The following is a 13,169-nucleotide window of genomic DNA, read 5'->3' as shown; positions in this document are numbered from 1 at the left end:
CATGTTAATTTACACCGCCTTGCTTTAGGCCTGCTTCTTGTGAGTAGCATTGCTCCCTGACCTGGGAAGAGTGTTATCAAGCAGAGATTATCTTCATCGGGTGGTGTTAACCATAAATATTTGATCTTCTATTAAATTTATTAGAGTGCACTATGGACTTAGCCAGAGACTGGACTTCGTAATAAATGGGTTTGGCTCATGGAGCAGGTACATTTTTTGACGCTGGTAGTGCAAGCCTCTGCATGTCTACTCAGATGTAAGCTCTGCTGAGTTCAGTGGGACCTACCCCCAGGTAAGATAGCAGCAGTTTTCCCAAGCCGAGGTTCATAGCATTTCTAGATAGCTAGAGTGTGGTGCTGATAACGCCAAGTTCGCAAGTTTGATCCCCTTACAGGGGGTTGGACTAGATGATCCTCAGGTCCCTTCTAGCTCTATAATACCATGATTCTATACAGGATGCATTTTGAGAGACATATTCTTAATTACCCTGGCCATAATACCTTACTAACTCTGCACTCCAGCAGTTTTTGAAATACAGAGTTATTAAAGTGCTATTTTGATTGGATCAATATCTCTTTGTGTAAGATTATACCGGCTTTTTTGACTTGTTAGGCAAAATGCTGCGGTAGCCAGTTCTTAGCTACACATGCAGTTGTATTCCATTCAGTCTGTTTAGGAGTTCTGTATAAGCTGAATGCCTGCATACTGCAAAGGTCTGGCTGGGTAACAAATTATCACTTTATTAATATAGAAGCATCTTCCCTGGCATGTCCTCCTCCCTGCAGAACCTTTTCTGTTGTGGAGACCCCTTATGTTCCTGCCAGCTTATGTTGACTTGTCATTTAACCATAGATGCCCACTCCTAGGGACCGTGGGGTTTTCACCCCCCCCCCAATAAAATATTTGAGGGGGCCAGTTGATTGGCATGGCCATTCAAATGATGTGCATGCACCGCATCATATGTGTGATTTTGCCGGCGGGGCTTACCTGCCCCACCCCATATTTTATTCACATTGGCACCCCCACATTTAACGTGTCCTTTGGTTAATTGTGGGACGTGGGTGGCTCTGTAGGTTAAACCACAGAGCCTAGGACTTGCCAGTCAGAAGGTCGGTGGTTCGAATCCCTGCGACGGGGTGAGCGCCCGTTGCTCGGTCCCTGCTCCTGCCAACCTAGCAGTTTGAAAGCACGTCAAAGCGCAAGTAGATAAATAGGTACCGCTCCGGCGGGAAGGTAAATGGTGTTTCCGTGCGCTGCTCTAGTTCTCCAGAAGCGGTTAGTCATGCTGGCCACATGACCTGGAAGCTGTACGCCGGCTCCCTCGGCCAATAAAGCAAGATGAGTGCCGCAACCCCAGAGTCGGTCACGACTGGACCTAATGGTCAGGGGTTCCTTTAACTTTACCTTGGTTAATTGTGGTAGTCATGAGCCACTTTGGGTGCTCCTTGTGAACAGAAAAACAGAATCTGCGTGCTTTGAAATAAAGAACCCGTCTTGTCTCTCTAATTCCTTGTCTCTGAATGAATGTCTAGCGTGCGACACACTCGCAAGTGAGCATTCCAGCCCACTTAGGTGGGCTTATCGATGTGCAGTCCCCATGCCCTTTGCACTTTTCCTATTTTAACAGCCGGGGAAAAGAAGGTAAACACTAAGAAGTGCTTGGGTTTTTCATTAACATTCAAGTTGATTAATTCTATCCTCCCTGGCCACAAATAAGCTTTCCCCACAGCCCTCCCCACATCGCCTCTTTCCAAGTTTCCCTCCTCCTCCTCCTCCTCCCCCTGATGGGTTATAAACGTCCTAAGAATGGCTATCTTTACACAGTTCTCTATGTGACAAGCTCAAGTCGAGGTGAGGGGGCCATTCTGTTGCATGCCTTCCTTTTGGCAAGTGACTACCCCGAGCTTTTCTGGGTTACGTGGATCAGTCGAAGAAGACGGAGGTGATGGGAAAGAAACCAAAGGACAGACTAATGAAGGTAACACTGATTTCAAGATTGCGCAGGGGCTGGTAGCTCAGTGGTAGAGCATCTCAGCATCTCCAGGTATGTCTACAAGATCTTTGCCTGGCACCTAGAGAGCCTCTGTCAGTCAGTGTAGACGGTACTTAGCAACATGGACCAATGTTCTGACTCGGTATAAGACAGCTCCCTATGTCCCTATGATACTTCCAGATGGGAATTCATGTGCCCTGTATCTGAATTAGCTAACGACACCTTTATTATGGAAGAAATGGCAAATAATGAAAACAGGAAGAAGAGGGGAAAGGTGGTTTTTGTAACTGCAAAGGGAAATGTCAAGAATAGCGAGGAATCTCTATTTTTTGTCACTTAAGATTGAAAGCTACAAAACAGAGGAAATCATGCATTGTATCTTATTCTGAATCTCTCATGGATAAAACATGCTGTCAATAGATTTTACACAAAGGGCTGCTCTGGTGAATTTGATGCATATCAAGCATACTCTTTTCATGACAACTTTTTTTCATTCTGCTTTGCACGTTTCCTCTGTTTAGCAAATATGAAACGTGATGTTTGTTTGGTTGAGTCAGTCAACAACATTCTAAACACTTCTATTTTGTAGAGAAATAGTAAACTGTATCAGCCCACTTGCTTCTTCGATTGGATTGAATATGTTCCCTATCAACCAACAGCCTTCAGCCTAGATCCTAGAATTGTGTAGTGGAAGAGAGTCAATATTTTTTTATTATTCTTGTTATTACTATGACCCACCTTTCACCAACAGGTCCTAGGGCGGGCCACAACAATTTTAAAACTACAGAAGTTAAAACACATTACGTTCGCAAGAATAGGGTGGACCCTGAGAGACCCTGAGAGAGCCAGTGTGGTGTAGTGGTTAAGAGCGGTGGACTCGTAATCTGGTGAACCAGGTTCGCTTCCCCACTCCTCCACATGCAGCTGCTGGGTGATCATGGGCTAGTCACACTTCTCTGAAGTCTCTCAGCCCCACTCACCTCACAGAGTGTTTGTTGTGGGGAAGGAAGGGAAAGGAGAATGTTAGCCGCTTTGAGACCCTTAGGGTAGTGATAAAGTGGGATATCAAATCCAAACTCTTCTTCCTGAAAACACATCTTAGGTGCCAAAGGCCAGGATAAAGATTTTAGCCAACAACCACAAACCACATGTGATGCAGAGCTGGAGAACTTGTGGCCCTCGAGATGTTGTTAGACTAAAACTCCCATCAGCCTTGCTCACTGGCTGTGCTGGCTGAGCCTGATAGGAGTTGTAGTCCTAGGCCGTCTCAAACTATGACATGTTCCTCAGCTCTGTGTTACAGCTATAATTGGTTCCCCCAGACATTTTTTGTTTTTACTTCAAAGTAGATGCCAGTCGCTCAGAACTTGACTGGGTGTCTTTTATGCTTGCCTCAATGTCTTATTTATTCATTTATTTACATTTACACCCCATGTTTCTGCAAAGAAGCTCAGGGTACCAAACGTGGTCCTAACTTCCTCCGTGTTTTATCCTCACAACAGCCCTGTGAGGTAGGTTAGGCTGAGAGACTGTGACTGGCCCAAAATTACTCAGTGAGTTTCCTGGCTGAGCAGGGCTTTAAAACTCCTGCCTCCCAAGTCCTCTCCCAGAACGCTAACCACTATGCCACACTGGCTGTCAGATTTTCTCAATCTTAACCCCCTCTGAATTGATATTAGTCCCACAATGGGGGATATAATGGGTGGTATTCAATTAAGTTGTACTTAGGGTAGAGCCACTGAAATTAATAGACCTAACTTGGTCAGTGCTCATTCCTTTCAGTGGTTCTACTCTGAATAAAACTTAGTTGACTACAACCCAATATATTTCTTTCCTTGTGTGACTAATAGCAGCTTTTGTGGGCTGGCTCTACAGCAGTGTTTCCCAAATGTGGGTCTCCAGCTGTTTTTGGACTACAAATCCCATCATCCCTAGCTAGCAGGACCAGTGGTCAGGGATGATGGGAACTGTAGTCCAGCTGGAGACCTACGTCTCTACTGCTCTACCAGGGAAACGGTACAGTGATGAAGCGATAACACCCTCTATCCCAGAGCCGTTGCTTTGATCAACTCTTTATTGGGGTGGGGGGCATCCAGTCATGGCTCTCCTGCTTGGGGGAAGGGGGGACTTCCAGCCCATATGCTCAGTTAAACCCACCTGCTTGACACCTGACATTATGCACGCCTGACCTAAGTAGTGGGGCAGATGATTGTTGGGTCTTCAAAGCACAGCACAGGGCTCATTGCAAGGACTGAGGATCAGCTGAGGTCAATGGCTTGTACTCAAAGGGCTTCCTCTTGCACTTTAGATACAACCTGCTTTCTCTGCAGAAAGGGAAATACTCTACTTTTATGAGCATTTCCAGCTGCACAGAAAAATCAATCAGCTGATTGTTTGTTACAGGGAAGCCCTTTGAAGGCACGTTTCCAGTGCCTTCAAAGCGTGCCTTCAAATAAAATTGCCAAAACTTCAACAGTTACCGTGACCCAATGTGAACTTTGGCAGGTGTTAGTCAGCTGGTGCCGTCATGACATCAAGTGATTGATAGGCGGGGTGGCGCCACCCACCTGTCTGCTGGGTAGATGTGGGAGGTAACATATAGTTTGACCCTTGGGGCTGGTTCGCATGATATGATTTTTCTGTTTTTACTATTTCCAAGATAAAAAGTTGTTTTTTTTTTTAAAAAAAAGCGCAAATCATCACATACAAACTTGAGCCAATAAAGATATCACGGGCAGTGATTCCCAAGCTTCTGGCGAGGTCACAAGTCTCAACTCAATCTTGAACAAGAGGTGACCTGCCATGTAAGTTTAATTCAGAGTACAGCCATTGTAATGAATGAAATGAAGTTGGGAATCTTCATTAATTTCATTGGGTGTCCTCTGAGTAAACTCAAGTTGAATCATACCCAAATTGTATTGTGTCTTTCTGCTCTGACTTGGTCATTCATAAGGATGTATAACTCCTAAGATTCAGTGCGGGAAGTTGTCTACAGCAGTTTTCATGCTCTGCTGTCGTGAAATGCACCTCAAGACATTGTGTGTGTGTGCGCGCACGAAGGATTTCTGGGCAGACATTTGTTGGGAGCAGGGGACGTATTTTGTGTTCTCATTTTGTAATTTTATGCTATGAACCGCCCTGTGATCGTCGGATGGGGGGTGGTGGTATACAAATTTAATAAATAATAAGAAATGATGATGATGATGATGATGATGTAGATGGCACTGCAGGATCTGCCGCTGCTCTTAATCTGGACCTCCCTGTGTACTTGTTTTGCAACCCAGTAATATCTGCCCCACTTATTTCTTTGTGAGGAAAAAGGCTACATCCATGCTAAGGCAACAGTCCTATGCAGACTTTTCTTGGAGTAAGCACCATAGAACACCGTGTAGGTTACTTCCGAGTAAATGTGCATACCGTTTACTGAATTTTATGAACTTTCTGTTTTACTCTGGTTGGAACTGTATGTTTAGTGTTTGTTTTTAATGTAATTGTATATTGGTTATTAAAATAAGGTGGCTTGAGAAAGCTATAGTCCTGAAAAGAGCTTAGAAATACCTGAGGGGTGGGGTTTTTTTGGGGGGGGTACTTCTAGAAATCCAGAGCAGGAACCAAAAAATGGAGAATAAAATTCTTCACCGGGAAAAAAAACCAACCCCATTTTTTAAAAAAATTATTATTATTATTATTATTATTATTATTATTATTATTATTATTATTATTATTTGAGGGCAAAATGGGGCTGTTCCTGGTTTGCAGAACAGTTGGAAGATGAGTAACTGTTCCTTCGTCTTATGGAACCTTGGAAAGCATTATTTTGTGATGAAAGAGGCAGAGAATTCTCAGCTCTTACCAATCTGTAGTTGCCGTGATTCCGTTGGGAATCCTCCCAACAGTGGAGGATGGCTGTTTCACAGGTATAAAACTTTAATTGATTTGTAGTATAGCTAGAACCTTCTCAATCTCATTTTTATCTCTTGTGATATGCGCTTTCTGGAAATGGATTTTTGATGTGCTAACTAAAAGATATTCAACCTCTCTCCACCATCCTTTCAGGCTGAATTGTCTGCCTGAACTCTATTTGTGATGGCCAGTAGAGTTATGAGATTCTGCAGTAGGTGCTGGTGGGGTTGGTGGGCCAGAAGCCCGCACCTGGCCTCCTGACAGCGGAGTCGCTACAGCTTACCAGGAGATGAGGAGGGACAATGTGGCAGGGAGGCCAGGGTAGCCCAAATGCCCCAACAGGCACACCCGTCTGGGTCCACTGGTGTGTTTGCACCATGCCAATGTCCCCACCATCTTGCCTCTCCCCATCTTCATTCTGGTAGGCAGCAGTGGCTCAGCTGTTGAGAGGTCAGGTTAGCTAGCAACAGAATAATATTCATAATAATAATAATAATGTGATCAAACATCAAACATTAAAAACTTTCCTAAACAGGGCTGCCTTCAGATGTCTTCTAAAAGTCAGATAGTTGTTTATTTCCTTGACATCTGATGGGAGGGTGTGCCACAGGGCGCCACTACCGACAAGGCCCTCTGCCTGGTTCCCTGTAACCTCACTTCTCGCAGTGAGGGAACTGCCAGAAAGCCCTTGGCACTGGACCTCAGCGTCCGGGCAGAACGATGGGGGTGGAGACGCTCCTTCAGGTATACTGGACCGAGGCCGTTTAGGGCTTTAAAGGTCAGCACCAACCCTTCAAATTGTGCTCAGGAACGTACTGGGAGCCAGTGTAGGTCTTTCAGGATCGGTGTTATATGGTCTCGGCAGCCGCTCCCAGTCACCAGTCTAGCTGCCCCGTTCTGGATTAAATGTAGTTTCCAAGTCACCTTCAAAGGTAGCCCCACATAGAGCGCATTGCAGTAGTCCAAGTGGCAGATAACTAGAGCATGCACCACTCTGGCGAGACAGTCTGTGGGCAGGTACGGTCTCAGCCTGCGTACCAGATGGAGCTGGTAGACAGCTGCCCTGGACACAGAATTGACCTGCGCCTCCTTGGACAGCTGTGAGTCCAAAATGACTTCCAGGCTGCGCACCTGGTCCTTCAGGGGGCACAGTTACCCCATTCAGGACCAGGGAGTCCTCCACACCCAACCGCCCCCTGTTCCCCAAAAACAGTACAGATTGTGTATATCCCCCCCTTTAAAAGCTCCATGCAAACTTGGACACATAATCATATTGTGGATTATGGAGCTGGGAAACTGGACAGTAATTGTCGCTATTATGGGAAGAGACGCCATGATGTAAGGATGGGGAGCCTGTGACCCTCCAGATGTCGTTGAACTACAGCTCCCATCATCTGTGGCCATTGGCTGTACTGGATGAGGCTGATGGGAGTTGTAGTCTTGTAACAGCTGGAGGGACGCAGCTTCCCCAGCTCTGTGTTGGAGCCATGGCTGGATCTCCAGACATTTTTGTGGCTGTCCTGTGCTCAGAACTTGACTGGCTCAGTGAATAACAATGGGAGGTGGGGCCTTTTGTGCTTTCCTCAGCGTCCAATCTTAATCCCCTCTAAACTGCTATTAGTATCACGGGGAAAGGGGATAATATATTTTTTCCTCATGGAACTAATAGTCGCTTTGTGGAGTATTTGGACTGGGAAGGAGCGAGTTCCATAGTTTGACTACGCATTGTGTGAAGAAGTATGATCTTTTATCTGTCCCCAATCTTCCAACAGTCAGCTTCTTCGAATGTCCAAGAGTTCTAATTGTTAAGTTGTGGGTAGACATGGCAGACAACACAGCGATTCTTCCAAAGCAGCTCTTTATTTGTAAGCTGGAACAGAACTGACTGAGGAGCTCAGTCAGCCTGCTTATATAGAGCTCCAGAACAATGTAACAGTTGCCATTTTCTAAAACTATCCAATCACTGAACGTCACTTTCGATCCTTCATTTGCATTACTATCTACAGTATCCCCCTGCTGGCCCAGGGTGAGAACTTCAGTACATAACACCCCTCCCCACTGAGATAAGGCGTTAGTTACAATCGTAATGGTTTCCTTATATACAGCACTACACGTAATGGTTCAATTAGGCACAAAAGCATATCAGTTACATTTCACATACTTAGACCAACAGTGATACATGTCCAACAACATAGTCCTTTAAATAAGTTGGGCGCTTGGAAACTCTGCCAGACTGCCGGGGACTGGTAGCCAAGTCCGGGGGGCCACACAATTCTTGCTGAGGCTGTGGTGCGACCCTAGGTGGCGTTGAAACCAAGTCTCCTAGATCCGCTGCTGTGGGTGGAGCCTCCGCAAGTGGAGTGGTCTGAGCCTGTGGTAAGTCTGGCAGACCCTCTGAAGCGGCTTGGTTCGGCTCCACACTGGCAGTTTGCGAGGGAGGTGTAGGTGGGGCCTCACCATCTGTGTCTCTTCCAGAGCTACAAGCGCAGTTGGGGGCACCATGGTAGTGTCCAAGTCCCCAACCCTGTGCCTAAGCTGGTCTATGTGCCGGCGCCACAAGCGTCCATCTTCGAGTGCCACCTGGTATGAGCGAGGTCCAGTGACTCCCACTACTGTGGCTGGCACCCAAGGAATGTCCACCACATAGTTCCGGGCAAAGACCTGGTTTCCTGGAACAAATGACCGTGGCGCGTTGGCACAGCCTGGGGGTTCGGCCACGGCAAAGTCTGGGTGCAGCCGGTCGAGCGGGGACCTGAGGCGGTGGCCCATAAGCAGTTCAGCAGGACTCCGCCCTGTGGCCGCATGAGGGGTGATGTGTTGCACTTTTCGATCCTTCATTTGCATAACTATCTACAGTATCCCCCTGCTGGCCCAGGGTGAGAACTTCAGTACAGTGGTGCCCTGCAAGACGAACGCCTCGCAAGACGGAAAACCTGCTAGACGAAAGGGTTTTCCGTTTTGGAGGCGCTTCGCAAAACGAATTTCCCTATGGGCTTGCTTTGCAAGACAAAAATGTCTTGCGAGTTCCTGCCGGTTTTTCCCCTTTCCCCCCCCTTTTCCTAAGCCGCTAAGCCGCTTATCAGCTGATCCGCTGATAAGCCACTTAACAGCTGATCGCTAAAAGCCGCTAAACCGCTAATAGCGCTAATCCGCTAAGCTGTCAATGGGCTTGCTTCGCAAGACGAAAAAACCGCTATACGAAGAGCCTCACGGAACGGATTAATTTCGTCTTGTGAGGCACCACTGTACATAACACTAATGTTACGAGGGAGAGAGAGAGAATCTTTTGTTGTTAAGTGTTTTTGAAGCCTTCCTCTCCCCACCTCCAGCCAATCATCATTTGTCATTCCAGTTACGAAAACCATTCTCAAACCAGGCCTGTGACACCCACCCAGCCACCATACACAGAGTTTAAGAGAGGGCTGGTTTTCTTATTTTGAGTGTCTGGGCTGATGTGTCTACCTACATGGTGTATGTTGGGGACTGATTCGTAGCAGAACAGGAGGGCATCCGTGAGCTGTGGAGCATGTCAGCAAAATGGAGGCAAAAAAGAACAAAATAAACGTTGACACAGATGCGAGCCAAAAATCTTGTTTCCCTCCTTTTGTGGGGCTTCCCACGCACTCTTCCTTTTACAGACAGGTTTTCCTTTCTCTCACTGGGCAAAGATGTCCAAATTCAGTTTCTACCCAATACTCCTCCTTCCAGTCTGGACTGGAAGGTCTCCACATTTCCACATCAGTTTGTGAATTAGGTTTTTCAGTCCTTGCGGAAATTTATCAGTATTTCAGTGCAATTTACGCATTTTTGCAATGCAATTTCCTCCTAGCATAATACCCGTTTGCATGTTATTTTCATTCATATATGCACTTACATGCACATGTAACACTAGTATACGTATTTTTGTACACATTACTTGATTAGAGAACTACATTGCAAAATCTGGAGAACTCTTTGGAAGGAGGGCTGTGTTTCAGTTTACATTTTGTTTCAGAAAGGGTGTGTCAGATAAAATACAGTGGAACCTCGGAAGCTGAATGCCTTTGAACACAAACGTCTTGGCTCCCAAACGATCGAAAACCAAAAGTGATTGTTCTGCTTTTCGAACAATTTTCGCAAGCCAAATGTCTGACACAGCTTCCCCGGCTTCTGATTGGCTACAGGACGCTCCTTCAGCCAATTGGAAGCCGCGCCTTGGTTTTCTAACTGTTCCGGGAGTCAAACGTACTCCCGGAACAGATTAAATTCGATAACCAAGGTACGACTGTAATCCTTAAATGCAACTGAATCAGATTTCACCCCACGTTTAGATGTCATTAAAGGACAGCATTTTTGTTTTTGTTTTTGTCTTTCCATTTATTACTATTGCATTATGGCTGACTGTGGAAATTTCTGCCTCGAGGGCTAAAACAACTGATCTGGTACTGGGTCCCATTATGGAAGTTTGTGTGAGATGGGGTCACAAGTTGCACCTCTATCTCTGACAACAAAATGTCTTGGGCTAGCTTGGGGGTGGATCTACACACAGGGGAAAAACGCTATAAATAAGTTAGAAATTAGATCATTATAAAAAAAGGGGGGGAGACCCTATGGGAAATTGTGTATAAAAATTTCCTGCCCTCTGGTGCCATCTGGTGTTACATGTTTATAGCATTCAAATGGTTGTTTCTTTACTAATGTAGCTTGAGTCCCTGGTGCTGTGGTTTGGTCATCCACAAGGACACATGCATCATGGAGGGGGATCAGTGCAGTCCTGGAACGCACCTCAAGACATTGCAGCTGTGTGTTGTAGGGGGCAGGGGGCAAAGGTGTTTGATTTTGATTTGCAAAGTTCCTGTAAAGGTTTCTTAGGAGACACTGGTTGGAGACAGATGTTGCCATTAATCTGAACCTGCCCGTGTACTTTGCTTCAGCACCCCAGTAATATCTGCGCAGCCTGTATCTTCATAAGTGAGCGAAAATCACTATACCCAAGCTAAGGGAACTGCCCTCTTCAGACTTGTCTGGGAGTAGTCCCGTTGAACACAGTGGGGATTACTTTTAGTAAATGTGCATAGTCTTGCACTACATGCTGTGAACTGAATTTTATGACCTGTTGTTTTTTTTTATTGTGATCGGAACTGTATGCTTTGCAGAGTTGCTGCAAGGCTTTCTGGGCAGAAGCTGGTTGGGGATGGGGACAATATTGCAAGGGCTGGTGTTGCTTTTAATCTGGACCTCCCTATGTGCTTGTTTCTGCACCTCAGTAAAATGTGCCCAACCTGCATCTTTGTGAGCAAAGATTACTATACCCACCCTAAGGCTACAGACGTTTCTGTGAATAAGCTCCACTGAGCACAACGGGGTTACGTCTGAGTAAATGTGCATGAGATTTGTTGGATTTTATGAACGGGTTGTTTTATTGTGATTGGAATTGTATGTTTCAGCCTTTCTTTTTAATGGAATAGTATATTGGTTATTGGTAATTAAACTGCCACTTGTCCAGTTTTAATTTTAATTTGCTTGAATTAATTGTGGGATGTATCTTAATTTACTGGTCGCTTGTTTTTATGCATTGTCTTACTTGTATGATGTTAGCCGCTCTGAGTCCGGCTTTGGCCGGGGCGGGCGGGATGTAAATAAAATTTGTTGTTGTTGTTAATTTGTCTTGGGAAGGCTACAGTTTTGAAAGGGGCTTTAAAAACACCTGGGTTCTTCTTCCTTCATTTTTGAGGAAGGCGCTTCTGGAGACCCAAGGAGGGAACCAAAATCAGGAGGAAACGTTTCACACCAAAAAAATAAATAAAACCCCAAATCTCACTTGAAAATAAATGGATTAGGGGCTGTTCCTGGTAAACAGAGCAGAGGGAAGATGCACAGTTGTTCCCTCATGTCATGGAACCTTGGAGAGTATTGCTCTATGATGAAAGAGGCAGAGAATTCTCAGCCCTTAACAGTCCGTAGTTGCCATGTTTCTGTTGGGAGGCGTCCCAACGGTCGAAGGATGGCCGTTTCACAGGTATAAAAAAAATTATTGATTTGTAGTATAGTTAGGGCCTTCTCAAGCTAATCTCTTGTAATATATGCTTTCTGGAAATTGATTCCCCCCCCCCCCCGTGCTAAGTAAAATATATTCAACCTTTCTCTCTTCTCAGGCAGGATTGTGTGCCTGAACTCTGTCCATAATGGCCAGTAGAGTTATGAGTTTCAGCGACACTCACCTGACCTCCTGACAGCTGGGTCGCTCGCTGCTACTTACTGGGAGGGAGAAAAGGGGGAGATGATAATGTAGCAGTGAAGGCGGTGAAGGTCCTGTGTGAGTGTCTGGAGGCGGTTGGAGGATGGATGGCGGCTAACAGATTGAGGTTGAATCCTGACAAGACAGAAGTACTGTTTGGGGAGGACAGGGGGCTGGCGGGTGTGGAGGACTCTCTGGTCCTGAATGGGGTAACTGTGCCCCTGAAGGACCAGGTGTGCAGCCTGGGAGTCATTTTGGACTCACAGCTGTCTATGGAGGCGCAGGTCAATTCTGTGTCCAGGGCAGCTGTCTACCAGCTCCATCTGGTACACAGGCTGAGACCCTATCTGCCTGTGGACTGTCTCACAAGAGTAGTGCATTCTCTGGTTATCTCCTGCTTGGACTACTGCAATGTGCTCTACGTGGGGCTACCTTTGAAGGTGACCCGGAAACGACAACTAATCCAGAATGTGGCAGCTACACTGGTGACTGGGAGTGGCCATCGAGACCACATAACACCAGTCTTGAAAGACCTACATTGGCTCCCAGTACGTTTCCGAGCATAATTCAAAGTGTTGGTGTTGACCTTTAAAGCCCTAAATGGCCTCAGCCCAGTATACCTGAAGGAGCGTCTCCACTCCCATCGTTCGACACTGGGGTCCAGCTCCGACGGCCTTCTGGCAGTTCCCTCACTGCGAGAAGTGAGGTTACAGGGAACCAGACAGAGGGCCTTCTCGGTAGTGGTGCCTGCCCTGTGGAGCACCCTCCCATCAGATGTCAAGGAAATAAACAACTATCTGACTTTTAGAAGACATCTGAAGGCAGCCCTCTTTAGGGAAGTTTTTAATGTCTGATGTTTTATTGTATTTTTAATATTTTGTTAGAAGCCTCCCAGAGTGGCTGGGGATACCCAGCCAGATGGGCAGGGTATAAATAATAACTTGTTGTTGTTTGTTGTTGTTGTTGTTGTTGTTACAGCAGGGAGGCCAGTGTGGTGCAAATACATCAGCAGGAGTGCCAGATTGGCTCTGCTGGGGCATTTGTTCCATGAATTGG

The 13,169-nt window shown here is 46.1% G+C and overlaps 1 protein-coding gene across 2 annotated transcripts in view; it reads left to right on the top strand.

Moving 5' to 3' along the window:
* Positions 1 to 1,881: 1,881 nt before the first annotated feature.
* SLC2A2 (solute carrier family 2 member 2) overlaps positions 1,882 to 13,169 on the top strand; it is a 31,059-nt gene continuing 19,771 nt past the window's right edge. The window contains exon 1 of one of the 2 annotated variants that reach the window (XM_079978046.1): positions 1,882 to 1,978. In XM_079978046.1, coding sequence (XP_079834172.1) covers positions 1,946 to 1,978 — 33 coding nt within the window. In that variant the 5' untranslated portion in view covers positions 1,882 to 1,945. Of the gene's footprint in view, positions 1,979 to 11,802; positions 11,895 to 13,169 lie in introns of those variants that run through there. The other variant, XM_079978047.1, reaches the window with a different exon arrangement.

Source organism: Podarcis cretensis (genome assembly GCF_951804945.1).
Source record: "Podarcis cretensis genome assembly, chromosome: 5".
Lineage (NCBI taxonomy): Eukaryota > Metazoa > Chordata > Lepidosauria > Squamata > Lacertidae > Podarcis > Podarcis cretensis.
The sequence above is the reverse complement of the archived record's forward strand: the minus strand, read 5'-3'. Positions and strand labels throughout refer to the sequence as shown.